This window comes from Pongo pygmaeus, chromosome 7 (assembly GCF_028885625.2).
Source record: "Pongo pygmaeus isolate AG05252 chromosome 7, NHGRI_mPonPyg2-v2.0_pri, whole genome shotgun sequence".
Lineage (NCBI taxonomy): Eukaryota > Metazoa > Chordata > Mammalia > Primates > Hominidae > Pongo > Pongo pygmaeus.
In genome coordinates, this window is record NC_072380.2 from 8,637,185 (window position 1) to 8,664,148 (window position 26,964).

At 49.2% G+C, this 26,964-nt stretch overlaps 6 protein-coding genes across 6 annotated transcripts in view; 5 read left to right on the top strand and 1 right to left on the bottom strand.

Annotated features, from left to right (window-relative positions):
* LOC129042737 (uncharacterized) overlaps nt 1–26,964 on the bottom strand; it is a 124,410-nt gene that overhangs the window by 68,662 nt on the left and 28,784 nt on the right. The gene's annotated exons all lie outside the window — the stretch shown is intronic.
* LOC134740067 (ubiquitin carboxyl-terminal hydrolase 17-like protein 6) lies at nt 347–7,386 on the top strand. Its single transcript, XM_063669428.1, has 6 exons — nt 347–1,712; nt 2,428–2,547; nt 2,826–2,911; nt 6,254–6,374; nt 7,092–7,211; nt 7,331–7,386. The coding sequence occupies exons 1-6, from the start codon at nt 347–349 to the stop codon at nt 7,384–7,386; spliced, it is 1,869 nt and encodes a 622-aa protein (XP_063525498.1).
* On the top strand, nt 9,674–12,049 carry LOC134740068 (ubiquitin carboxyl-terminal hydrolase 17-like protein 6). Its single transcript, XM_063669429.1, has 3 exons — nt 9,674–11,039; nt 11,755–11,874; nt 11,994–12,049. Exons 1-3 carry the CDS (start codon nt 9,674–9,676, stop codon nt 12,047–12,049), a joined length of 1,542 nt encoding a protein of 513 aa, XP_063525499.1.
* Nucleotides 14,336–15,975, top strand: LOC134740094 (ubiquitin carboxyl-terminal hydrolase 17-like protein 22). Its single transcript, XM_063669453.1, has one exon. The coding sequence runs from the start codon at nt 14,336–14,338 to the stop codon at nt 15,923–15,925; it is 1,590 nt and encodes a 529-aa protein (XP_063525523.1). The 3' UTR covers nt 15,926–15,975.
* Nucleotides 19,010–21,385, top strand: LOC134740069 (ubiquitin carboxyl-terminal hydrolase 17-like protein 6). The gene is made up of 3 exons (XM_063669430.1): nt 19,010–20,375; nt 21,091–21,210; nt 21,330–21,385. Exons 1-3 carry the CDS (start codon nt 19,010–19,012, stop codon nt 21,383–21,385), a joined length of 1,542 nt encoding a protein of 513 aa, XP_063525500.1.
* Nucleotides 23,678–26,053, top strand: LOC134740070 (ubiquitin carboxyl-terminal hydrolase 17-like protein 6). The gene is made up of 3 exons (XM_063669431.1): nt 23,678–25,043; nt 25,759–25,878; nt 25,998–26,053. Exons 1-3 carry the CDS (start codon nt 23,678–23,680, stop codon nt 26,051–26,053), a joined length of 1,542 nt encoding a protein of 513 aa, XP_063525501.1.

Consider the following 26,964-nt stretch of genomic DNA (forward strand, 5'->3'; position numbering starts at 1 on the left):
TGGCCACTGTCCCAACCCGGTTACACTCGTATTCTACGTGCCTATCAGCCTGAGGAGTAATTGGATTCAGGTGTTCTGGAAAGCATGATGTGGGCTGTGTCTGTTGAATTCCCAGCAACGCAAGGGGACACACCCTGTGACTCCTTCCTTAATTGAGTGCTGATATTTGATTGGTTTATCGCGCACCTGATGGGTGGGTGGGGTGTTCGCGGTTGGTGGGGGTGAGGTATATAAGGGCTGATGCGGCCAGACAGCTCCTCATTTGAACACCCTCTCGGAAGAGATAGCGTCTTTCTGCAACCCGCGGTCCCAGCAGAAAAACCTTGTGATCCTTGTTCCAGGCGACATGGAGGACGACTCAATCTGCTTGGGAGGGGAGTGGCAGTTGAACCGCTTTTCAAAACTCACATGTTCTGGGCCAGGTGCAGCTTTTGCTGAAATCCAGCGGACTTCTCTCCCTGAGAAGTCACCACTCTCATCTGAGACCCGTGTCGACCTCTGTGATGATTTGGCTCCTGTGGCAAGACAGCTTGCTCCCAGGGAGCAGCTTCCTCTGAGTAGCAGGAGACCCGCTGCGGTGGGGGCTGGGCTCCAGAATATGGGAAATACCTGCTACGTGAATGCTTCCCTGCAGTGCCTGACATACACACCGCCCCTTGCCAACTACATGCTGTCCCGGGAGCACTCTCAAACTTGTCATGGTCACAAGGGCTGCATGCTCTGTACTATGCAAGCTCACATCACACGGGCCCTCCACCGTCCTGGCCATGTCATCCAGCCCTCACGGGCATTGGCTGCTGGCTTCCATAGAGGCAAGCAGGAAGACGCCCATGAATTTCTGATGTTCACTGTGGATGCCATGAAAAAGGCATGCCTTCCCGGGCACAAGCTGGTAGATCATCACTCTAAGGACACCACCCTCATGCACCAAATATTTGGAGGGTACTGGAGATCTCAAATCAAGTGTCTCCACTGCCAGGGCATTTCAGACACCTTTGACCCTTACCTGGACATCGCCCTGGATATCCAGGCAGCTCAGAGTGTGAAGCAAGCTTTGGAACAGTTGGTGAAGCCCGAAGAACTCAATGGAGAGAATGCCTATCATTGTGGTCTTTGTCTCCAGAAGGCGCCGGCCTCCAAGACGTTAACTTTGCACACTTCTGCCAAGGTCCTCATCCTTGTATTGAAGAGATTCTCCCATGTCACAGGCAACAAACTTGCCAAGAGTGTGCAATATCCTGAGTGCCTTGACATGCAGCCATACGTGTCTCAGCAGAACGCAGGACCTCTTGTCTATGTCCTCTATGCTGTGCTGGTCCACGCCGGGTGGAGCTGTCACAACGGACATTACTTCTCTTATGTCAAAGCTCAAGAAGGCCAGTGGTATAAAATGGATGATGCCGAGGTCACTGCCTCTGGCATCACTTCTGTCCTGAGTCAACAGGCCTATGTCCTCTTTTACATCCAGAAGAGTGAATGGGAAAGACACAGTGAGAGTGTGTCAAGAGGCAGGGAAGCAAGAGCCCTTGGCGCTGAAGACACAGACAGGCGAGCAACGCAAGGAGAGCTCAAGAGAGACCCCTGCCTCCAGGTACCCGAGTTGGACGAGCACTTGGTGGAAACGGCCACTCAGGAAAGCACCTTAGACCACTGGAAATTCCTCCAAGAGCAAAACAAAACCAAGCCTGACTTCAACGTCAGAAAAGTCGAAGGTACCCTGCCTCCCAACGTACTTGTGATTCATCAATCGAAATACAAGTGTGGGATGAAAAACCACCATCCTGAACAGCAAAGCTCCCTGCTAAACCTCTCCTCAACGAACCCGACAGATCACGAATCCATGAACACTGGCACACTCGCTTCTCTGCAAGGGAGGACCAGGAGATCCAAAGGGAAGAACAAACACAGCAAGAGGGCTCTGCTTCTGTGCCAGTGAGCTCAGTGGATGTGCCGACCCACACATAGGGGTGCGCAAACTCACACACACACACACCCACAAGCACGCACGCAAACACACACACACCCACACAAACACGAACACTGCCAAACCTAAGTAAAGTAATGAGGAGCCCAAGTTTCTGTCTGTACAACACGGACAACGCAGACAACCTCTGGAGGGACTGTCTGTGTGTTTGTGTTCACGGTAGATGACATTCAGTGTGTATTTCTGAATATGACCTGTTGACGTGTAGGTTTGCGTGTGAGGTTATTGCAGGGGACTGGGTTGACTATTTTCTCCCGGGGTGTGTTTCACTCGTCAGTTGTTGGTCGGCATGAGAAGGTGAAATTTTGTTAATGTGGGACATCCGTGGATCCTTCTCGCCACCTTGAGTCGTGGAAACTGGAATGCATTTGGAAGATAGGAACGGTGCTCTTCTTTCTTACCCTGACTCGCCGTTTTTACACTGGTTTTCGAATGGAACTCAGGCGCCCTAGGACTTGTGCACTTGGTGGAACCCACAGAACGCCGGAAACAGACAGACCGACTTGCCTGTTTCACGGTGTCCAATTCCAATGAGTTGAAACGGAAAATTTTCCCACTGGCATGTAAGTCATTTGGAAGTAAGTCGTATTGGTAGTCAAGGAAATCACACACAGGAGTGTGTGTCTTCAACGAAACTAAATTCAGAAAGCCCTGAAATCAATCTCATTTGGTGTGTTTACAGACGGCATCTGGGGAGATTCCGGGTCATTCGTCCAGCTGCGAAAGGTGCATCTCTGAAGCCCAGTCCCTGTCCTGCAATCAGACTTATTTATCCGACGTGGTGTTTCAGTGGAAATGATTGTGGGAAATGACCACTTCCTTTTCTGTATTTGCTGCTTAGGTTTCATGGTCCCTGTCTCGTTAGGTGCAGTGATCAGAATTGACCAACCCCTGAGGAAGGTTGTCCAGTGCACAACCCAGGGCTCGGTAGAACCGCAGAATCTTGGGTGCAACCCTGCTCAAGCACCCAAATGTGCACACGAACAGGGTTTCTGTGTGACGTGTGTGAAAACTACAGTGTGATGCGAATGACTCGCAGACAGTTTATCCATTGGGCTCCCCTCAAAATCAGTTATGAGCATGAAAGGACACCGATGCCCAGGTCCCGGCTCCAGGAATAAGACCCTCCAGGGTCTAGTGTGAAGCCACGGCATCTGGATTGCTCAGGCTTCTGGGGATCATTCTCCTGAGAATGGTGGCTCCTTTCTCCCTGTGGAGCATCTTTCAAAACAGTGCTCCTTTCTTCCCCCAGGACACTCGACATCAGGCGCAGGAAGCCTTCTGATTGAGCACACCTGGCCCATGAAAAGACAAGGGAAAGAAACGGGGCCAAAGGTCACAGTCCTCTCATTCCACCATCCTTCTTTAAATCATCCTAATTTCATGGGCCCTGAGGCCAGGGCTGTTTCTTTACACCTCGAGGCCTTGGCGCCGGGACTCAATTCTGACCTGTTGCTTACTGTCTGAGACATTTTGGGAAAATCCCTAGAGCCAGGATCTCCATTCCTGGTAAGCCAGAGAGCCTGAAGACACACCCAAATTCTGACCCTCTTAGCTCAGGGAACATGTCCACCTTCGTCAGCATTAAAATTTTTGCACCAGATGTGCTAACTGCAATTCCACCATACAATGCCTAACTGGAAATGGAGGCAACATCTCAGATCCTGAACAATTGATGCGAGAATCCGTGAGACACACGGCTTATTTGGGCCTTTTGCCACTGAAACAAGGGCCAGTATTAACAACGTTATACAATCCTCTGATTCACTCCCTGCTTTTCAATCTCTGCGATGCTTTCTTCTTGAGACAGGGCCTCACTCCCGTCACCCGGGCTTTTCTACGGTGTAATTTTCCTTGTTTGCTTTTGTCAAATTGGGAACTTTTTATTTCATCTCTATCAAATGTTGATCCATTATCACATACGTATGAAAATATTACCACCCATACTGTGAGATATGTTGCTTTTATTTTCATCATTTCTTTCATAAACCAAAGGTTTTAGTTGGGATACCTTCTGATATCTCAAGACTTTTGTTTCATGTTTTCTTAAACTGCCGTCGGACGTCTGAAACCGCTGACTGTAGCATGTCATGACTATTTCTCTTTTCTGGTAAACCTCAATTTGGGGAATGTCATCAATTAGTCTCTCGGTGATTGCGTGATTTCACGAAAGTCTTTCACATTCTACTTTGTGCACTGAGTATCTCTTCAAACTTCAGTGCATGTTTCTACCACTTGATGCTTTACTATATGGGAATCTAACTTTCACAAGAGCATTTCAGGCGAAGACTTGTCTTGTTCCCCACTGGCAGGCAATTTCACTCGGATACACAATCAATAGGCTGAGCATGGAAAGGTTATCGCTGGAAGGTCTGTTTGATTCCACGGATCTCTCCTTTCTTATTGAGGAAAAAAAAATACGCTGTGCTAATTACTGTACTTCATTGACTATTCTCCAGTCAGAAAGCGCACTTCCGACATCTTGTCCTTCAATCGCTGAAGGGATGATGGTATCTGCCAAAAGCACACACTTGAAAGTACATCCCAGCACAAACACACACACACACACACACACACACACAAACACGGACACACACACACAAGAGCGCACACACACACGGCTTCATAGGTAAAGATTTCTTCCCTGACATTGTTTTACCTAAAATAAGGCAAGTGTGTGGCCACTGTCCCAACCCGGTTACACTCGTATTCTACGTGCCTATCAGCCTGAGGAGTAATTGGATTCAGGTGTTCTGGAAAGCATGATGTGGGCTGTGTCTGTTGAATTCCCAGCAACGCAAGGGGACACACCCTGTGACTCCTTCCTTAATTGAGTGCTGATATTTGATTGGTTTATCGCGCACCTGATGGGTGGGTGGGGTGTTCGCGGTTGGTGGGGGTGAGGTATATAAGGGCTGATGCGGCCAGACAGCTCCTCATTTGAACACCCTCTCGGAAGAGATAGCGTCTTTCTGCAACCCGCGGTCCCAGCAGAAAAACCTTGTGATCCTTGTTCCAGGCGACATGGAGGACGACTCACTCTGCTTGGGAGGGGAGTGGCAGTTGAACCGCTTTTCAAAACTCACATGTTCTGGGCCAGGTGCAGCTTTTGCTGAAATCCAGCGGACTTCTCTCCCTGAGAAGTCACCACTCTCATCTGAGACCCGTGTCGACCTCTGTGATGATTTGGCTCCTGTGGCAAGACAGCTTGCTCCCAGGGAGCAGCTTCCTCTGAGTAGCAGGAGACCCGCTGCGGTGGGGGCTGGGCTCCAGAATATGGGAAATACCTGCTACGTGAATGCTTCCCTGCAGTGCCTGACATACACACCGCCCCTTGCCAACTACATGCTGTCCCGGGAGCACTCTCAAACTTGTCATGGTCACAAGGGCTGCATGCTCTGTACTATGCAAGCTCACATCACACGGGCCCTCCACCGTCCTGGCCATGTCATCCAGCCCTCACGGGCATTGGCTGCTGGCTTCCATAGAGGCAAGCAGGAAGACGCCCATGAATTTCTGATGTTCACTGTGGATGCCATGAAAAAGGCATGCCTTCCCGGGCACAAGCTGGTAGATCATCACTCTAAGGACACCACCCTCATGCACCAAATATTTGGAGGGTACTGGAGATCTCAAATCAAGTGTCTCCACTGCCAGGGCATTTCAGACACCTTTGACCCTTACCTGGACATCGCCCTGGATATCCAGGCAGCTCAGAGTGTGAAGCAAGCTTTGGAACAGTTGGTGAAGCCCGAAGAACTCAATGGAGAGAATGCCTATCATTGTGGTCTTTGTCTCCAGAAGGCGCCGGCCTCCAAGACGTTAACTTTGCACACTTCTGCCAAGGTCCTCATCCTTGTATTGAAGAGATTCTCCCATGTCACAGGCAACAAACTTGCCAAGAGTGTGCAATATCCTGAGTGCCTTGACATGCAGCCATACGTGTCTCAGCAGAACGCAGGACCTCTTGTCTATGTCCTCTATGCTGTGCTGGTCCACGCCGGGTGGAGCTGTCACAACGGACATTACTTCTCTTATGTCAAAGCTCAAGAAGGCCAGTGGTATAAAATGGATGATGCCGAGGTCACTGCCTCTGGCATCACTTCTGTCCTGAGTCAACAGGCCTATGTCCTCTTTTACATCCAGAAGAGTGAATGGGAAAGACACAGTGAGAGTGTGTCAAGAGGCAGGGAAGCAAGAGCCCTTGGCGCTGAAGACACAGACAGGCGAGCAACGCAAGGAGAGCTCAAGAGAGACCCCTGCCTCCAGGTACCCGAGTTGGACGAGCACTTGGTGGAAACGGCCACTCAGGAAAGCACCTTAGACCACTGGAAATTCCTCCAAGAGCAAAACAAAACCAAGCCTGACTTCAACGTCAGAAAAGTCGAAGGTACCCTGCCTCCCAACGTACTTGTGATTCATCAATCGAAATACAAGTGTGGGATGAAAAACCACCATCCTGAACAGCAAAGCTCCCTGCTAAACCTCTCCTCAACGAACCCGACAGATCACGAGTCCATGAACACTGGCACAGTCGCTTCTCTGCAAGGGAGGACCAGGAGATCCAAAGGGAAGAACAAACACAGCAAGAGGGCTCTGCTTCTGTGCCAGTGAGCTCAGTGGATGTGCCGACCCACACATAGGGGTGCGCAAACACACACACACACACACCCCCACAAGCACGCACGCAAACACACACACACCCACACAAACACGAACACTGCCAATCCTAAGTAAAGTAATGAGGAGCCCAAGTTTCTGTCTGTACAACACGGACAACGCAGACAACCTCTGGAGGGACTGTCTGTGTGTTTGTGTTCACGGTAGATGACATTCAGTGTGTATTTCTGAATATGACCTGTTGACGTGTAGGTTTGCGTGTGAGGTTATTGCAGGGGACTGGGTTGACTATTTTCTCCCGGGGTGTGTTTCACTCGTCAGTTGTTGGTCGGCATGAGAAGGTGAAATTTTGTTAATGTGGGACATCCGTGGATCCTTCTCGCCACCTTGAGTCGTGGAAACTGGAATGCATTTGGAAGATAGGAACGGTGCTCTTCTTTCTTACCCTGACTCGCCGTTTTTACACTGGTTTTCGAATGGACCTCAGGCGCCCTAGGACTTGTGCACTTGGTGGAACCCACAGAACGCCGGAAACAGACAGACCGACTTGCCTGTTTCACGGTGTCCAATTCCAATGAGTTGAAACGGAAAATTTTCCCACTGGCATGTAAGTCATTTGGAAGTAAGTCGTATTGGTAGTCAAGGAAATCACACACAGGAGTGTGTGTCTTCAACGAAACTAAATTCAGAAAGCCCTGAAATCAATCTCATTTGGTGTGTTTACAGACGGCATCTGGGGAGATTCCGGGTCATTCGTCCAGCTGCGAAAGGTGCATCTCTGAAGCCCAGTCCCTGTCCTGCAATCAGACTTATTTATCCGACGTGGTGTTTCAGTGGAAATGATTGTGGGAAATGACCACTTCCTTTTCTGTATTTGCTGATTAGGTTTCATGGTCCCTGTCTCGTTAGGTGCAGTGATCAGAATTGACCAACCCCTGAGGAAGGTTGTCCAGTGCACAACCCAGGGCTCGGTAGAACCGCAGAATCTTGGGTGCAACCCTGCTCAAGCACCCAAATGTGCACACGAACAGGGTTTCTGTGTGACGTGTGTGAAAACTACAGTGTGATGCGAATGACTCGCAGACAGTTTATCCATTGGGCTCCCCTCAAAATCAGTTATGAGCATGAAAGGACACCGATGCCCAGGTCCCGGCTCCAGGAATAAGACCCTCCAGGGTCTAGTGTGAAGCCACGGCATCTGGATTGCTCAGGCTTCTGGGGATCATTCTCCTGAGAATGGTGGCTCCTTTCTCCCTGTGGAGCATCTTTCAAAACAGTGCTCCTTTCTTCCCCCAGGACACTCGACATCACGCGCAGGAAGCCTTCTGATTGAGCACACCTGGCCCATGAAAAGACAAGGGAAAGAAACGGGGCCGAAGGTCACAGTCCTCTCATTCCACCATCCTTCTTTAAATCATCCTAATTTCATGGGCCCTGAGGCCAGGGCTGTTTCTTTACACCTCGAGGCCTTGGCGCCGGGACTCAATTCTGACCTGTTGCTTACTGTCTGAGACATTTTGGGAAAATCCCTAGAGCCAGGATCTCCATTCCTGGTAAGCCAGAGAGCCTGAAGACACACCCAAATTCTGACCCTCTTAGCTCAGGGAACATGTCCACCTTCGTCAGCATTAAAATTTTTGCACCAGATGTGCTAACTGCAATTCCACCATACAATGCCTAACTGGAAATGGAGGCAACATCTCAGATCCTGAACAATTGATGCGAGAATCCGTGAGACACACGGCTTATTTGGGCCTTTTGCCACTGAAACAAGGGCCAGTATTAACAACGTTATACAATCCTCTGATTCACTCCCTGCTTTTCAATCTCTGCGATGCTTTCTTCTTGAGACAGGGCCTCACTCCCGTCACCCGGGCTTTTCTACGGTGTAATTTTCCTTGTTTGCTTTTGTCAAATTGGGAACTTTTTATTTCATCTCTATCAAATGTTGATCCATTATCACATACGTATGAAAATATTACCACCCATACTGTGAGATATGTTGCTTTTATTTTCATCATTTCTTTCATAAAACAAAGGTTTTAGTTGGGATACCTTCTGATATCTCAAGACTTTTGTTTCATGTTTTCTTAAACTGCCGTCGGATGTCTGAAACCGCTGACTGTAGCATGTCATGACTATTTCTCTTTTCTGGTAAACCTCAATTTGGGGAATGTCATCAATTAGTCTCTCGGTGATTGCGTGATTTCACGAAAGTCTTTCACATTCTACTTTGTGCACTGAGTATCTCTTCAAACTTCAGTGCATGTTTCTACCACTTGATGCTTTATTATATGGGAATCTAACTTTCACAAGAGCATTTCAGGCAAAGACTTGTCTTGTTCCCCACTGGCAGGCAATTTCACTCGGATACACAATCAATAGGCTGAGCATGGAAAGGTTATCGCTGGAAGGTCTGTTTGATTCCACGGATCTCTCCTTTCTTATTGAGGAAAAAAAATACGCTGTGCTAATTACTGTACTTCATTGACTATTCTCCAGTCAGAAAGCGCACTTCCGACTTCTTGTCCTTCAATCGCTGAAGGGATGATGGTATCTGCCAAAAGCACACACTTGAAAGTACATCCCAGCACAAACACACACACACACACACACACACACACACAAACACGGACACACACACACAAGCGCGCACACACACACGGCTTCATAGGTAAAGATTTCTTCCCTGACATTGTTTTACCTAAAATAAGGCAAGTGTGTGGCCACTGTCCCAACCCGGTTACACTCGTATTCTACGTGCCTATCAGCCTGAGGAGTAATTGGATTCAGGTGTTCTGGAAAGCATGATGTGGGCTGTGTCTGTTGAATTCCCAGCAATGCAAGGGGACACACCCTGTGACTCCTTCCTTAATTGAGTGCTGATATTTGATTGGTTTATCGCGCACCTGATGGGTGGGTGGGGTGTTCGCGGTTGGTGGGGGTGAGGTATATAAGGGCTGATGCGGCCAGACAGCTCCTCATTTGAACACCCTCTCGGAAGAGATAGCGTCTTTCTGCAACCCGCGGTCCCAGCAGAAAAACCTTGTGATCCTTGTTCCAGGCGACATGGAGGACGACTCACTCTGCTTGGGAGGGGAGTGGCAGTTGAACCGCTTTTCAAAACTCACATGTTCTGGGCCAGGTGCAGCTTTTGCTGAAATCCAGCGGACTTCTCTCCCTGAGAAGTCACCACTCTCATCTGAGACCCGTGTCGACCTCTGTGATGATTTGGCTCCTGTGGCAAGACAGCTTGCTCCCAGGGAGCAGCTTCCTCTGAGTAGCAGGAGACCTGCTGCGGTGGGGGCTGGGCTCCAGAATATGGGAAATACCTGCTACGTGAATGCTTCCCTGCAGTGCCTGACATACACACCGCCCCTTGCCAACTACATGCTGTCCCGGGAGCACTCTCAAACTTGTCATGGTCACAAGGGCTGCATGCTCTGTACTATGCAAGCTCACATCACACGGGCCCTCCAACGTCCTGGCCATGTCATCCAGCCCTCACGGGCATTGGCTGCTGGCTTCCATAGAGGCAAGCAGGAAGACGCCCATGAATTTCTGATGTTCACTGTGGATGCCATGAAAAAGGCATGCCTTCCCGGGCACAAGCTGGTAGATCATCACTCTAAGGACACCACCCTCATGCACCAAATATTTGGAGGGTACTGGAGATCTCAAATCAAGTGTCTCCACTGCCAGGGCATTTCAGACACCTTTGACCCTTACCTGGACATCGCCCTGGATATCCAGGCAGCTCAGAGTGTGAAGCAAGCTTTGGAACAGTTGGTGAAGCCCGAAGAACTCAATGGAGAGAATGCCTATCATTGTGGTCTTTGTCTCCAGAAGGCGCCGGCCTCCAAGACGTTAACTTTGCACACTTCTGCCAAGGTCCTCATCCTTGTATTGAAGAGATTCTCCCATGTCACAGGCAACAAACTTGCCAAGAGTGTGCAATATCCTGAGTGCCTTGACATGCAGCCATACGTGTCTCAGCAGAACGCAGGACCTCTTGTCTATGTCCTCTATGCTGTGCTGGTCCACGCCGGGTGGAGCTGTCACAACGGACATTACTTCTCTTATGTCAAAGCTCAAGAAGGCCAGTGGTATAAAATGGATGATGCCGAGGTCACTGCCTCTGGCATCACTTCTGTCCTGAGTCAACAGGCCTATGTCCTCTTTTACATCCAGAAGAGTGAATGGGAAAGACACAGTGAGAGTGTGTCAAGAGGCAGGGAAGCAAGAGCCCTTGGCGCTGAAGACACAGACAGGCGAGCAACGCAAGGAGAGCTCAAGAGAGACCCCTGCCTCCAGGTACCCGAGTTGGACGAGCACTTGGTGGAAACGGCCACTCAGGAAAGCACCTTAGACCACTGGAAATTCCTCCAAGAGCAAAACAAAACCAAGCCTGACTTCAACGTCAGAAAAGTCGAAGGTACCCTGCCTCCCAACGTACTTGTGATTCATCAATCGAAATACAAGTGTGGGATGAAAAACCACCATCCTGAACAGCAAAGCTCCCTGCTAAACCTCTCCTCAACGAACCCGACAGATCACGAATCCATGAACACTGGCACACTCGCTTCTCTGCAAGGGAGGACCAGGAGATCCAAAGGGAAGAACAAACACAGCAAGAGGGCTCTGCTTCTGTGCCAGTGAGCTCAGTGGATGTGCCGACCCACACATAGGGGTGCGCAAACTCACACACACACACACCCACAAGCACGCACGCAAACACACACACACCCACACAAACACGAACACTGCCAATCCTAAGTAAAGTAATGAGGAGCCCAAGTTTCTGTCTGTACAACACGGACAACGCAGACAACCTCTGGAGGGACTGTCTGTGTGTTTGTGTTCACGGTAGATGACATTCAGTGTGTATTTCTGAATATGACCTGTTGACGTGTAGGTTTGCGTGTGAGGTTATTGCAGGGGACTGGGTTGACTATTTTCTCCCGGGGTGTGTTTCACTCGTCAGTTGTTGGTCGGCATGAGAAGGTGAAATTTTGTTAATGTGGGACATCCGTGGATCCTTCTCGCCACCTTGAGTCGTGGAAACTGGAATGCATTTGGAAGATAGGAACGGTGCTCTTCTTTCTTACCCTGACTCGCCGTTTTTACACTGGTTTTCGAATGGAACTCAGGCGCCCTAGGACTTGTGCACTTGGTGGAACCCACAGAACGCCGGAAACAGACAGACCGACTTGCCTGTTTCACGGTGTCCAATTCCAATGAGTTGAAACGGAAAATTTTCCCACTGGCATGTAAGTCATTTGGAAGTAAGTCGTATTGGTAGTCAAGGAAATCACACACAGGAGTGTGTGTCTTCAACGAAACTAAATTCAGAAAGCCCTGAAATCAATCTCATTTGGTGTGTTTACAGACGGCATCTGGGGAGATTCCGGGTCATTCGTCCAGCTGCGAAAGGTGCATCTCTGAAGCCCAGTCCCTGTCCTGCAATCAGACTTATTTATCCGACGTGGTGTTTCAGTGGAAATGATTGTGGGAAATGACCACTTCCTTTTCTGTATTTGCTGCTTAGGTTTCATGGTCCCTGTCTCGTTAGGTGCAGTGATCAGAATTGACCAACCCCTGAGGAAGGTTGTCCAGTGCACAACCCAGGGCTCGGTAGAACCGCAGAATCTTGGGTGCAACCCTGCTCAAGCACCCAAATGTGCACACGAACAGGGTTTCTGTGTGACGTGTGTGAAAACTACAGTGTGATGCGAATGACTCGCAGACAGTTTATCCATTGGGCTCCCCTCAAAATCAGTTATGAGCATGAAAGGACACCGATGCCCAGGTCCCGGCTCCAGGAATAAGACCCTCCAGGGTCTAGTGTGAAGCCACGGCATCTGGATTGCTCAGGCTTCTGGGGATCATTCTCCTGAGAATGGTGGCTCCTTTCTCCCTGTGGAGCATCTTTCAAAACAGTGCTCCTTTCTTCCCCCAGGACACTCGACATCAGGCGCAGGAAGCCTTCTGATTGAGCACACCTGGCCCATGAAAAGACAAGGGAAAGAAACGGGGCCAAAGGTCACAGTCCTCTCATTCCACCATCCTTCTTTAAATCATCCTAATTTCATGGGCCCTGAGGCCAGGGCTGTTTCTTTACACCTCGAGGCCTTGGCGCCGGGACTCAATTCTGACCTGTTGCTTACTGTCTGAGACATTTTGGGAAAATCCCTAGAGCCAGGATCTCCATTCCTGGTAAGCCAGAGAGCCTGAAGACACACCCAAATTCTGACCCTCTTAGCTCAGGGAACATGTCCACCTTCGTCAGCATTAAAATTTTTGCACCAGATGTGCTAACTGCAATTCCACCATACAATGCCTAACTGGAAATGGAGGCAACATCTCAGATCCTGAACAATTGATGCGAGAATCCGTGAGACACACGGCTTATTTGGGCCTTTTGCCACTGAAACAAGGGCCAGTATTAACAACGTTATACATTCCTCTGATTCACTCCCTGCTTTTCAATCTCTGCGATGCTTTCTTCTTGAGACAGGGCCTCACTCCCGTCACCCGGGCTTTTCTACGGTGTAATTTTCCTTGTTTGCTTTTGTCAAATTGGGAACTTTTTATTTCATCTCTATCAAATGTTGATCCATTATCACATACGTATGAAAATATTACCACCCATACTGTGAGATATGTTGCTTTTATTTTCATCATTTCTTTCATAAACCAAAGGTTTTAGTTGGGATACCTTCTGATATCTCAAGACTTTTGTTTCATGTTTTCTTAAACTGCCGTCGGACGTCTGAAACCGCTGACTGTAGCATGTCATGACTATTTCTCTTTTCTGGTAAACCTCAATTTGGGGAATGTCATCAATTAGTCTCTCGGTGATTGCGTGATTTCACGAAAGTCTTTCACATTCTACTTTGTGCACTGAGTATCTCTTCAAACTTCAGTGCATGTTTCTACCACTTGATGCTTTACTATATGGGAATCTAACTTTCACAAGAGCATTTCAGGCAAAGACTTGTCTTGTTCCCCACTGGCAGGCAATTTCACTCGGATACACAATCAATAGGCTGAGCATGGAAAGGTTATCGCTGGAAGGTCTGTTTGATTCCACGGATCTCTCCTTTCTTATTGAGGAAAAAAAAATACGCTGTGCTAATTACTGTACTTCATTGACTATTCTCCAGTCAGAAAGCGCACTTCCGACTTCTTGTCCTTCAATCGCTGAAGGGATGATGGTATCTGCCAAAAGCACACACTTGAAAGTACATCCCAGCACAAACACACACACACACACACACACACACACAAACACGGACACACACACACAAGAGCGCACACACACACGGCTTCACAGGTAAAGATTTCTTCCCTGACATTGTTTTACCTAAAATAAGGCAAGTGTGTGGCCACTGTCCCAACCCGGTTACACTCGTATTCTACGTGCCTATCAGCCTGAGGAGTAATTGGATTCAGGTGTTCTGGAAAGCATGATGTGGGCTGTGTCTGTTGAATTCCCAGCAACGCAAGGGGACACACCCTGTGACTCCTTCCTTAATTGAGTGCTGATATTTGATTGGTTTATCGCGCACCTGATGGGTGGGTGGGGTGTTCGCGGTTGGTGGGGGTGAGGTATATAAGGGCTGATGCGGCCAGACAGCTCCTCATTTGAACACCCTCTCGGAAGAGATAGCGTCTTTCTGCAACCCGCGGTCCCAGCAGAAAAACCTTGTGATCCTTGTTCCAGGCGACATGGAGGACGACTCACTCTGCTTGGGAGGGGAGTGGCAGTTGAACCGCTTTTCAAAACTCACATGTTCTGGGCCAGGTGCAGCTTTTGCTGAAATCCAGCGGACTTCTCTCCCTGAGAAGTCACCACTCTCATCTGAGACCCGTGTCGACCTCTGTGATGATTTGGCTCCTGTGGCAAGACAGCTTGCTCCCAGGGAGCAGCTTCCTCTGAGTAGCAGGAGACCCGCTGCGGTGGGGGCTGGGCTCCAGAATATGGGAAATACCTGCTACGTGAATGCTTCCCTGCAGTGCCTGACATACACACCGCCCCTTGCCAACTACATGCTGTCCCGGGAGCACTCTCAAACTTGTCATGGTCACAAGGGCTGCATGCTCTGTACTATGCAAGCTCACATCACACGGGCCCTCCACCGTCCTGGCCATGTCATCCAGCCCTCACGGGCATTGGCTGCTGGCTTCCATAGAGGCAAGCAGGAAGACGCCCATGAATTTCTGATGTTCACTGTGGATGCCATGAAAAAGGCATGCCTTCCCGGGCACAAGCTGGTAGATCATCACTCTAAGGACACCACCCTCATGCACCAAATATTTGGAGGGTACTGGAGATCTCAAATCAAGTGTCTCCACTGCCAGGGCATTTCAGACACCTTTGACCCTTACCTGGACATCGCCCTGGATATCCAGGCAGCTCAGAGTGTGAAGCAAGCTTTGGAACAGTTGGTGAAGCCCGAAGAACTCAATGGAGAGAATGCCTATCATTGTGGTCTTTGTCTCCAGAAGGCGCCGGCCTCCAAGACGTTAACTTTGCACACTTCTGCCAAGGTCCTCATCCTTGTATTGAAGAGATTCTCCCATGTCACAGGCAACAAACTTGCCAAGAGTGTGCAATATCCTGAGTGCCTTGACATGCAGCCATACGTGTCTCAGCAGAACGCAGGACCTCTTGTCTATGTCCTCTATGCTGTGCTGGTCCACGCCGGGTGGAGCTGTCACAACGGACATTACTTCTCTTATGTCAAAGCTCAAGAAGGCCAGTGGTATAAAATGGATGATGCCGAGGTCACTGCCTCTGGCATCACTTCTGTCCTGAGTCAACAGGCCTATGTCCTCTTTTACATCCAGAAGAGTGAATGGGAAAGACACAGTGAGAGTGTGTCAAGAGGCAGGGAAGCAAGAGCCCTTGGCGCTGAAGACACAGACAGGCGAGCAACGCAAGGAGAGCTCAAGAGAGACCCCTGCCTCCAGGTACCCGAGTTGGACGAGCACTTGGTGGAAACGGCCACTCAGGAAAGCACCTTAGACCACTGGAAATTCCTCCAAGAGCAAAACAAAACCAAGCCTGACTTCAACGTCAGAAAAGTCGAAGGTACCCTGCCTCCCAACGTACTTGTGATTCATCAATCGAAATACAAGTGTGGGATGAAAAACCACCATCCTGAACAGCAAAGCTCCCTGCTAAACCTCTCCTCAACGAACCCGACAGATCACGAGTCCATGAACACTGGCACACTCGCTTCTCTGCAAGGGAGGACCAGGAGATCCAAAGGGAAGAACAAACACAGCAAGAGGGCTCTGCTTCTGTGCCAGTGAGCTCAGTGGATGTGCCGACCCACACATAGGGGTGCGCAAACACACACACACACACACCCCCACAAGCACGCACGCAAACACACACACACCCACACAAACACGAACACTGCCAATCCTAAGTAAAGTAATGAGGAGCCCAAGTTTCTGTCTGTACAACACGGACAACGCAGACAACCTCTGGAGGGACTGTCTGTGTGTTTGTGTTCACGGTAGATGACATTCAGTGTGTATTTCTGAATATGACCTGTTGACGTGTAGGTTTGCGTGTGAGGTTATTGCAGGGGACTGGGTTGACTATTTTCTCCCGGGGTGTGTTTCACTCGTCAGTTGTTGGTCGGCATGAGAAGGTGAAATTTTGTTAATGTGGGACATCCGTGGATCCTTCTCGCCACCTTGAGTCGTGGAAACTGGAATGCATTTGGAAGATAGGAACGGTGCTCTTCTTTCTTACCCTGACTCGCCGTTTTTACACTGGTTTTCGAATGGACCTCAGGCGCCCTAGGACTTGTGCACTTGGTGGAACCCACAGAACGCCGGAAACAGACAGACCGACTTGCCTGTTTCACGGTGTCCAATTCCAATGAGTTGAAACGGAAAATTTTCCCACTGGCATGTAAGTCATTTGGAAGTAAGTCGTATTGGTAGTCAAGGAAATCACACACAGGAGTGTGTGTCTTCAACGAAACTAAATTCAGAAAGCCCTGAAATCAATCTCATTTGGTGTGTTTACAGACGGCATCTGGGGAGATTCCGGGTCATTCGTCCAGCTGCGAAAGGTGCATCTCTGAAGCCCAGTCCCTGTCCTGCAATCAGACTTATTTATCCGACGTGGTGTTTCAGTGGAAATGATTGTGGGAAATGACCACTTCCTTTTCTGTATTTGCTGATTAGGTTTCATGGTCCCTGTCTCGTTAGGTGCAGTGATCAGAATTGACCAACCCCTGAGGAAGGTTGTCCAGTGCACAACCCAGGGCTCGGTAGAACCGCAGAATCTTGGGTGCAACCCTGCTCAAGCACCCAAATGTGCACACGAACAGGGTTTCTGTGTGACGTGTGTGAAAACTACAGTGTGATGCGAATGACTCGCAGACAGTTTATCCATTGGGCTCCCCTCAAAATCAGTTATGAGCATGAAAGGACACCGATGCCCAGGTCCCGGCTCCAGGAATAAGACCCTCCAGGGTCTAGTGTGAAGCCACGGCATCTGGATTGCTCAGGCTTCTGGGGATCATTCTCCTGAGAATGGTGGCTCCTTTCTCCCTGTGGAGCATCTTTCAAAACAGTGCTCCTTTCTTCCCCCAGGACACTCGACATCAGGCGCAGGAAGCCTTCTGATTGATCACACCTGGCCCATGAAAAGACAAGGGAAAGAAACGGGGCCGAAGGTCACAGTCCTCTCATTCCACCATCCTTCTTTAAATCATCCTAATTTCATGGGCCCTGAGGCCAGGGCTGTTTCTTTACACCTCGAGGCCTTGGCGCCGGGACTCAATTCTGCCCTGTTGCTTACTGTCTGAGACATTTTGGGAAAATCCCTAGAGCCAGGATCTCCATTCCTGGTAAGCCAGAGAGCCTGAAGACACACCCAAATTCTGACCCTCTTAGCTCAGGGAACATGTCCACCTTCGTCAGCATTAAAATTTTTGCACCAGATGTGCTAACTGCAATTCCACCATACAATGCCTAACTGGAAATGGAGGCAACATCTCAGATCCTGAACAATTGATGCGAGAATCCGTGAGACACACGGCTTATTTGGGCCTTTTGCCACTGAAACAAGGGCCAGTATTAACAACGTTATACAATCCTCTGATTCACTCCCTGCTTTTCAATCTCTGCGATGCTTTCTTCTTGAGACAGGGCCTCACTCCCGTCACCCGGGCTTTTCTACGGTGTAATTTTCCTTGTTTGCTTTTGTCAAATTGGGAACTTTTTATTTCATCTCTATCAAATGTTGATCCATTATCACATACGTATGAAAATATTACCACCCATACTGTGAGATATGTTGCTTTTATTTTCATCATTTCTTTCATAAAACAAAGGTTTTAGTTGGGATACCTTCTGATATCTCAAGACTTTTGTTTCATGTTTTCTTAAACTGCCGTCGGATGTCTGAAACCGCTGACTGTAGCATGTCATGACTATTTCTCTTTTCTGGTAAACCTCAATTTGGGGAATGTCATCAATTAGTCTCTCGGTGATTGCGTGATTTCACGAAAGTCTTTCACATTCTACTTTGTGCACTGAGTATCTCTTCAAACTTCAGTGCATGTTTCTACCACTTGATGCTTTATTATATGGGAATCTAACTTTCACAAGAGCATTTCAGGCAAAGACTTGTCTTGTTCCCCACTGGCAGGCAATTTCACTCGGATACACAATCAATAGGCTGAGCATGGAAAGGTTATCGCTGGAAGGTCTGTTTGATTCCACGGATCTCTCCTTTCTTATTGAGGAAAAAAAAATACGCTGTGCTAATTACTGTACTTCATTGACTATTCTCCAGTCAGAAAGCGCACTTCCGACATCTTGTCCTTCAATCGCTGAAGGGATGATGGTATCTGCCAAAAGCACACACCTGAAGGTACATCCCAGCACAAACACACACACACACACACACACACACACACACACACACAAACACGGACACACACACACAAGCGCGCACACACACACGGCTTCATAGGTAAAGATTTCTTCCCTGACATTGTTTTACCTAAAATAAGGCAAGTGTGTGGCCACTGTCCCAACCCGGTTACACTCGTATTCTACGTGCCTATCAGCCTGAGGAGTAATTGGATTCAGGTGTTCTGGAAAGCATGATGTGGGCTGTGTCTGTTGAATTCCCAGCAATGCAAGGGGACACACCCTGTGACTCCTTCCTTAATTGAGTGCTGATATTTGATTGGTTTATCGCGCACCTGATGGGTGGGTGGGGTGTTCGCGGTTGGTGGGGGTGAGGTATATAAGGGCTGATGCGGCCAGACAGCTCCTCATTTGAACACCCTCTCGGAAGAGATAGCGTCTTTCTGCAACCCGCGGTCCCAGCAGAAAAACCTTGTGATCCTTGTTCCAGGCGACATGGAGGACGACTCACTCTGCTTGGGAGGGGAGTGGCAGTTGAACCGCTTTTCAAAACTCACATGTTCTGGGCCAGGTGCAGCTTTTGCTGAAATCCAGCGGACTTCTCTCCCTGAGAAGTCACCACTCTCATCTGAGACCCGTGTCGACCTCTGTGATGATTTGGCTCCTGTGGCAAGACAGCTTGCTCCCAGGGAGCAGCTTCCTCTGAGTAGCAGGAGACCTGCTGCGGTGGGGGCTGGGCTCCAGAATATGGGAAATACCTGCTACGTGAATGCTTCCCTGCAGTGCCTGACATACACACCGCCCCTTGCCAACTACATGCTGTCCCGGGAGCACTCTCAAACTTGTCATGGTCACAAGGGCTGCATGCTCTGTACTATGCAAGCTCACATCACACGGGCCCTCCACCGTCCTGGCCATGTCATCCAGCCCTCACGGGCATTGGCTGCTGGCTTCCATAGAGGCAAGCAGGAAGACGCCCATGAATTTCTGATGTTCACTGTGGATGCCATGAAAAAGGCATGCCTTCCCGGGCACAAGCCGGTAGATCATCACTCTAAGGACACCACCCTCATGCACCAAATATTTGGAGGGTACTGGAGATCTCAAATCAAGTGTCTCCACTGCCAGGGCATTTCAGACACCTTTGACCCTTACCTGGACATCGCCCTGGATATCCAGGCAGCTCAGAGTGTGAAGCAAGCTTTGGAACAGTTGGTGAAGCCCGAAGAACTCAATGGAGAGAATGCCTATCATTGTGGTCTTTGTCTCCAGAAGGCGCCGGCCTCCAAGACGTTAACTTTGCACACTTCTGCCAAGGTCCTCATCCTTGTATTGAAGAGATTCTCCCATGTCACAGGCAACAAACTTGCCAAGAGTGTGCAATATCCTGAGTGCCTTGACATGCAGCCATACGTGTCTCAGCAGAACGCAGGACCTCTTGTCTATGTCCTCTATGCTGTGCTGGTCCACGCCGGGTGGAGCTGTCACAACGGACATTACTTCTCTTATGTCAAAGCTCAAGAAGGCCAGTGGTATAAAATGGATGATGCCGAGGTCACTGCCTCTGGCATCACTTCTGTCCTGAGTCAACAGGCCTATGTCCTCTTTTACATCCAGAAGAGTGAATGGGAAAGACACAGTGAGAGTGTGTCAAGAGGCAGGGAAGCAAGAGCCCTTGGCGCTGAAGACACAGACAGGCGAGCAACGCAAGGAGAGCTCAAGAGAGACCCCTGCCTCCAGGTACCCGTGTTGGACGAGCACTTGGTGGAAACGGCCACTCAGGAAAGCACCTTAGACCACTGGAAATTCCTCCAAGAGCAAAACAAAACCAAGCCTGACTTCAACGTCAGAAAAGTCGAAGGTACCCTGCCTCCCAACGTACTTGTGATTCATCAATCGAAATACAAGTGTGGGATGAAAAACCACCATCCTGAACAGCAAAGCTCCCTGCTAAACCTCTCCTCAACGACCCCGACAGATCACGAGTCCATGAACACTGGCACACTCGCTTCTCTGCAAGGGAGGACCAGGAGATCCAAAGGGAAGAACAAACACAGCAAGAGGGCTCTGCTTCTGTGCCAGTGAGCTCAGTGGATGTGCCGACCCACACATAGGGGTGCGCAAACACACACACACACACACCCACAAGCACGCACGCAAACACACACACACCCACACAAACACGAACACTGCCAATCCTAAGTAAAGTAATGAGGAGCCCAAGTTTCTGTCTGTACAACACGGACAACGCAGACAGCCTCTGGAGGGACTGTCTGTGTGTTTGTGTTCACGGTAGATGACATTCAGTGTGTATTTCTGAATATGACCTGTTGACGTGTAGGTTTGCGTGTGAGGTTATTGCAGGGGACTGGGTTGACTATTTTCTCCCGGGGTGTGTTTCACTCGTCAGTTGTTGGTCGGCATGAGAAGGTGAAATTTTGTTAATGTGGGACATCCGTGGATCCTTCTCGCCACCTTGAGTCGTGGAAACTGGAATGCATTTGGAAGATAGGAACGGTGCTCTTCTTTCTTACCCTGACTCGCCGTTTTTACACTGGTTTTTGAATGGACCTCAGGCGCCCTAGGACTTGTGCACTTGGTGGAACCCACAGAACGCCGGAAACAGACAGACCGACTTGCCTGTTTCACGGTGTCCAATTCCAATGAGTTGAAACGGAAAATTTTCCCACTGGCATGTAAGTCATTTGGAAGTAAGTCGTATTGGTAGTCAAGGAAATCACACACAGGAGTGTGTGTCTTCAACGAAACTAAATTCAGAAAGCCCTGAAATCAATCTCATTTGGTGTGTTTACAGACGGCATCTGGGGAGATTCCGGGTCATTCGTCCAGCTGCGAAAGGTGCATCTCTGAAGCCCAGTCCCTGTCCTGCAATCAGACTTATTTATCCGACGTGGTGTTTCAGTGGAAATGATTGTGGGAAATGACCACTTCCTTTTCTGTATTTGCTGATTAGGTTTCATGGTCCCTGTCTCGTTAGGTACAGTGATCAGAATTGACCAACCCCTGAGGAAGGTTGTCCAGTGCACAACCCAGGGCTCGGTAGAACCGCAGAATCTTGGGTGCAACCCTGCTCAAGCACCCAAATGTGCACACGAACAGGGTTTCTGTGTGACGTGTGTGAAAACTACAGTGTGATGCGAATGACTCGCAGACAGTTTATCCATTGGGCTCCCCTCAAAATCAGTTATGAGCATGAAAGGACACCGATGCCCAGGTCCCGGCTCCAGGAATAAGACCCTCCAGGGTCTAGAGTGAAGCCACGGCATCTGGATTGCTCAGGCTTCTGGGGATCATTCTCCTGAGAATGGTGGCTCCTTTCTCCCTGTGGAGCATCTTTCAAAACAGTGCTCCTTTCTTCCCCCAGGACACTCGACATCACGCGCAGGAAGCCTTCTGATTGAGCACACCTGGCCCATGAAAAGACAAGGGAAAGAAACGGGGCCAAAGGTCACAGTCCTCTCATTCCACCATCCTTCTTTAAATCATCCTAATTTCATGGGCCCTGAGGCCAGGGCTGTTTCTTTACACCTCGAGGCCTTGGCGCCGGGACTCAATTCTGCCCTGTTGCTTACTGTCTGAGACATTTTGGGAAAATCCCTAGAGCCAGGATCTCCATTCCTGGTAAGCCAGAGAGCCTGAAGACACACCCAAATTCTGACCCTCTTAGCTCAGGGAACATGTCCACCTTCGTCAGCATTAAAATTTTTGCACCAGATGTGCTAACTGCAATTCCACCATACAATGCCTAACTGGAAATGGAGGCAACATCTCAGATCCTGAACAATTGATGCGAGAATCCGTGAGACACACGGCTTATTTGGGCCTTTTGCCACTGAAACAAGGGCCAGTATTAACAACGTTATACAATCCTCTGATTCACTCCCTGCTTTTCAATCTCTGCGATGCTTTCTTCTTGAGACAGGGCCTCACTCCCGTCACCCGGGCTTTTCTACGGTGTAATTTTCCTTGTTTGCTTTTGTCAAATTGGGAACTTTTTATTTCATCTCTATCAAATGTTGATCCATTATCACATACGTATGAAAATATTACCACCCATACTGTGAGATATGTTGCTTTTATTTTCATCATTTCTTTCATAAACCAAAGGTTTTAGTTGGGATACCTTCTGATATCTCAAGACTTTTGTTTCATGTTTTCTTAAACTGCCGTCGGACGTCTGAAACCGCTGACTGTAGCATGTCATGACTATTTCTCTTTTCTGGTAAACCTCAATTTGGGGAATGTCATCAATTAGTCTCTCGGTGATTGCGTGATTTCATGAAAGTCTTTCATATTCTGCTTTGTGCACTGAGTATCTCTTCAAACTTCAGTGCATGTTTCTACCACTTGATGCTTTATTATATGGGAATCTAACTTTCACAAGAGCATTTCAGGCAAAGACTTGTCTTGTTCCCCACTGGCAGGCAATTTCACTCGGATACACAATCAATAGGCTGAGCATGGAAAGGTTATCGCTGGAAGGTCTGTTTGATTCCACGGATCTCTCCTTTCTTATTGAGGAAAAAAAAATACGCTGTGCTAATTACTGTACTTCATTGACTATTCTCCAGTCAGAAAGCGCACTTCCGACTTCTTGTCCTTCAATCGCTGAAGGGATGATGGTATCTGCCAAAAGCACACACTTGAAAGTACATCCCAGCACAAACACACACACACACACACACACACACACACACACAAACACGGACACACACACACAAGCGCGCACACACACACGGCTTCATAGGTAAAGATTTCTTCCCTGACATTGTTTTACCTAAAATAAGGCAAGTGTGTGGCCACTGTCCCAACCCGGTTACACTCGTATTCTACGTGCCTATCAGCCTGAGGAGTAATTGGATTCAGGTGTTCTGGAAAGCATGATGTGGGCTGTGTCTGTTGAATTCCCAGCAATGCAAGGGGACACACCCTGTGACTCCTTCCTTAATTGAGTGCTGATATTTGATTGGTTTATCGCGCACCTGATGGGTGGGTGGGGTGTTCGCGGTTGGTGGGGGTGAGGTATATAAGGGCTGATGCGGCCAGACAGCTCCTCATTTGAACACCCTCTCGGAAGAGATAGCGTCTTTCTGCAACCCGCGGTCCCAGCAGAAAAACCTTGTGATCCTTGTTCCAGGCGACATGGAGGACGACTCACTCTGCTTGGGAGGGGAGTGGCAGTTGAACCGCTTTTCAAAACTCACATGTTCTGGGCCAGGTGCAGCTTTTGCTGAAATCCAGCGGACTTCTCTCCCTGAGAAGTCACCACTCTCATCTGAGACCCGTGTCGACCTCTGTGATGATTTGGCTCCTGTGGCAAGACAGCTTGCTCCCAGGGAGCAGCTTCCTCTGAGTAGCAGGAGACCTGCTGCGGTGGGGGCTGGGCTCCAGAATATGGGAAATACCTGCTACGTGAATGCTTCCCTGCAGTGCCTGACATACACACCGCCCCTTGCCAACTACATGCTGTCCCGGGAGCACTCTCAAACTTGTCATGGTCACAAGGGCTGCATGCTCTGTACTATGCAAGCTCACATCACACGGGCCCTCCACCGTCCTGGCCATGTCATCCAGCCCTCACGGGCATTGGCTGCTGGCTTCCATAGAGGCAAGCAGGAAGACGCCCATGAATTTCTGATGTTCACTGTGGATGCCATGAAAAAGGCATGCCTTCCCGGGCACAAGCCGGTAGATCATCACTCTAAGGACACCACCCTCATGCACCAAATATTTGGAGGGTACTGGAGATCTCAAATCAAGTGTCTCCACTGCCAGGGCATTTCAGACACCTTTGACCCTTACCTGGACATCGCCCTGGATATCCAGGCAGCTCAGAGTGTGAAGCAAGCTTTGGAACAGTTGGTGAAGCCCGAAGAACTCAATGGAGAGAATGCCTATCATTGTGGTCTTTGTCTCCAGAAGGCGCCGGCCTCCAAGACGTTAACTTTGCACACTTCTGCCAAGGTCCTCATCCTTGTATTGAAGAGATTCTCCCATGTCACAGGCAACAAACTTGCCAAGAGTGTGCAATATCCTGAGTGCCTTGACATGCAGCCATACGTGTCTCAGCAGAACGCAGGACCTCTTGTCTATGTCCTCTATGCTGTGCTGGTCCACGCCGGGTGGAGCTGTCACAACGGACATTACTTCTCTTATGTCAAAGCTCAAGAAGGCCAGTGGTATAAAATGGATGATGCCGAGGTCACTGCCTCTGGCATCACTTCTGTCCTGAGTCAACAGGCCTATGTCCTCTTTTACATCCAGAAGAGTGAATGGGAAAGACACAGTGAGAGTGTGTCAAGAGGCAGGGAAGCAAGAGCCCTTGGCGCTGAAGACACAGACAGGCGAGCAACGCAAGGAGAGCTCAAGAGAGACCCCTGCCTCCAGGTACCCGTGTTGGACGAGCACTTGGTGGAAACGGCCACTCAGGAAAGCACCTTAGACCACTGGAAATTCCTCCAAGAGCAAAACAAAACCAAGCCTGACTTCAACGTCAGAAAAGTCGAAGGTACCCTGCCTCCCAACGTACTTGTGATTCATCAATCGAAATACAAGTGTGGGATGAAAAACCACCATCCTGAACAGCAAAGCTCCCTGCTAAACCTCTCCTCAACGACCCCGACAGATCACGAGTCCATGAACACTGGCACACTCGCTTCTCTGCAAGGGAGGACCAGGAGATCCAAAGGGAAGAACAAACACAGCAAGAGGGCTCTGCTTCTGTGCCAGTGAGCTCAGTGGATGTGCCGACCCACACATAGGGGTGCGCAAACACACACACACACACACCCACAAGCACGCACGCAAACACACACACACCCACACAAACACGAACACTGCCAATCCTAAGTAAAGTAATGAGGAGCCCAAGTTTCTGTCTGTACAACACGGACAACGCAGACAGCCTCTGGAGGGACTGTCTGTGTGTTTGTGTTCACGGTAGATGACATTCAGTGTGTATTTCTGAATATGACCTGTTGACGTGTAGGTTTGCGTGTGAGGTTATTGCAGGGGACTGGGTTGACTATTTTCTCCCGGGGTGTGTTTCACTCGTCAGTTGTTGGTCGGCATGAGAAGGTGAAATTTTGTTAATGTGGGACATCCGTGGATCCTTCTCGCCACCTTGAGTCGTGGAAACTGGAATGCATTTGGAAGATAGGAACGGTGCTCTTCTTTCTTACCCTGACTCGCCGTTTTTACACTGGTTTTTGAATGGACCTCAGGCGCCCTAGGACTTGTGCACTTGGTGGAACCCACAGAACGCCGGAAACAGACAGACCGACTTGCCTGTTTCACGGTGTCCAATTCCAATGAGTTGAAACGGAAAATTTTCCCACTGGCATGTAAGTCATTTGGAAGTAAGTCGTATTGGTAGTCAAGGAAATCACACACAGGAGTGTGTGTCTTCAACGAAACTAAATTCAGAAAGCCCTGAAATCAATCTCATTTGGTGTGTTTACAGACGGCATCTGGGGAGATTCCGGGTCATTCGTCCAGCTGCGAAAGGTGCATCTCTGAAGCCCAGTCCCTGTCCTGCAATCAGACTTATTTATCCGACGTGGTGTTTCAGTGGAAATGATTGTGGGAAATGACCACTTCCTTTTCTGTATTTGCTGATTAGGTTTCATGGTCCCTGTCTCGTTAGGTACAGTGATCAGAATTGACCAACCCCTGAGGAAGGTTGTCCAGTGCACAACCCAGGGCTCGGTAGAACCGCAGAATCTTGGGTGCAACCCTGCTCAAGCACCCAAATGTGCACACGAACAGGGTTTCTGTGTGACGTGTGTGAAAACTACAGTGTGATGCGAATGACTCGCAGACAGTTTATCCATTGGGCTCCCCTCAAAATCAGTTATGAGCATGAAAGGACACCGATGCCCAGGTCCCGGCTCCAGGAATAAGACCCTCCAGGGTCTAGAGTGAAGCCACGGCATCTGGATTGCTCAGGCTTCTGGGGATCATTCTCCTGAGAATGGTGGCTCCTTTCTCCCTGTGGAGCATCTTTCAAAACAGTGCTCCTTTCTTCCCCCAGGACACTCGACATCACGCGCAGGAAGCCTTCTGATTGAGCACACCTGGCCCATGAAAAGACAAGGGAAAGAAACGGGGCCAAAGGTCACAGTCCTCTCATTCCACCATCCTTCTTTAAATCATCCTAATTTCATGGGCCCTGAGGCCAGGGCTGTTTCTTTACACCTCGAGGCCTTGGCGCCGGGACTCAATTCTGCCCTGTTGCTTACTGTCTGAGACATTTTGGGAAAATCCCTAGAGCCAGGATCTCCATTCCTGGTAAGCCAGAGAGCCTGAAGACACACCCAAATTCTGACCCTCTTAGCTCAGGGAACATGTCCACCTTCGTCAGCATTAAAATTTTTGCACCAGATGTGCTAACTGCAATTCCACCATACAATGCCTAACTGGAAATGGAG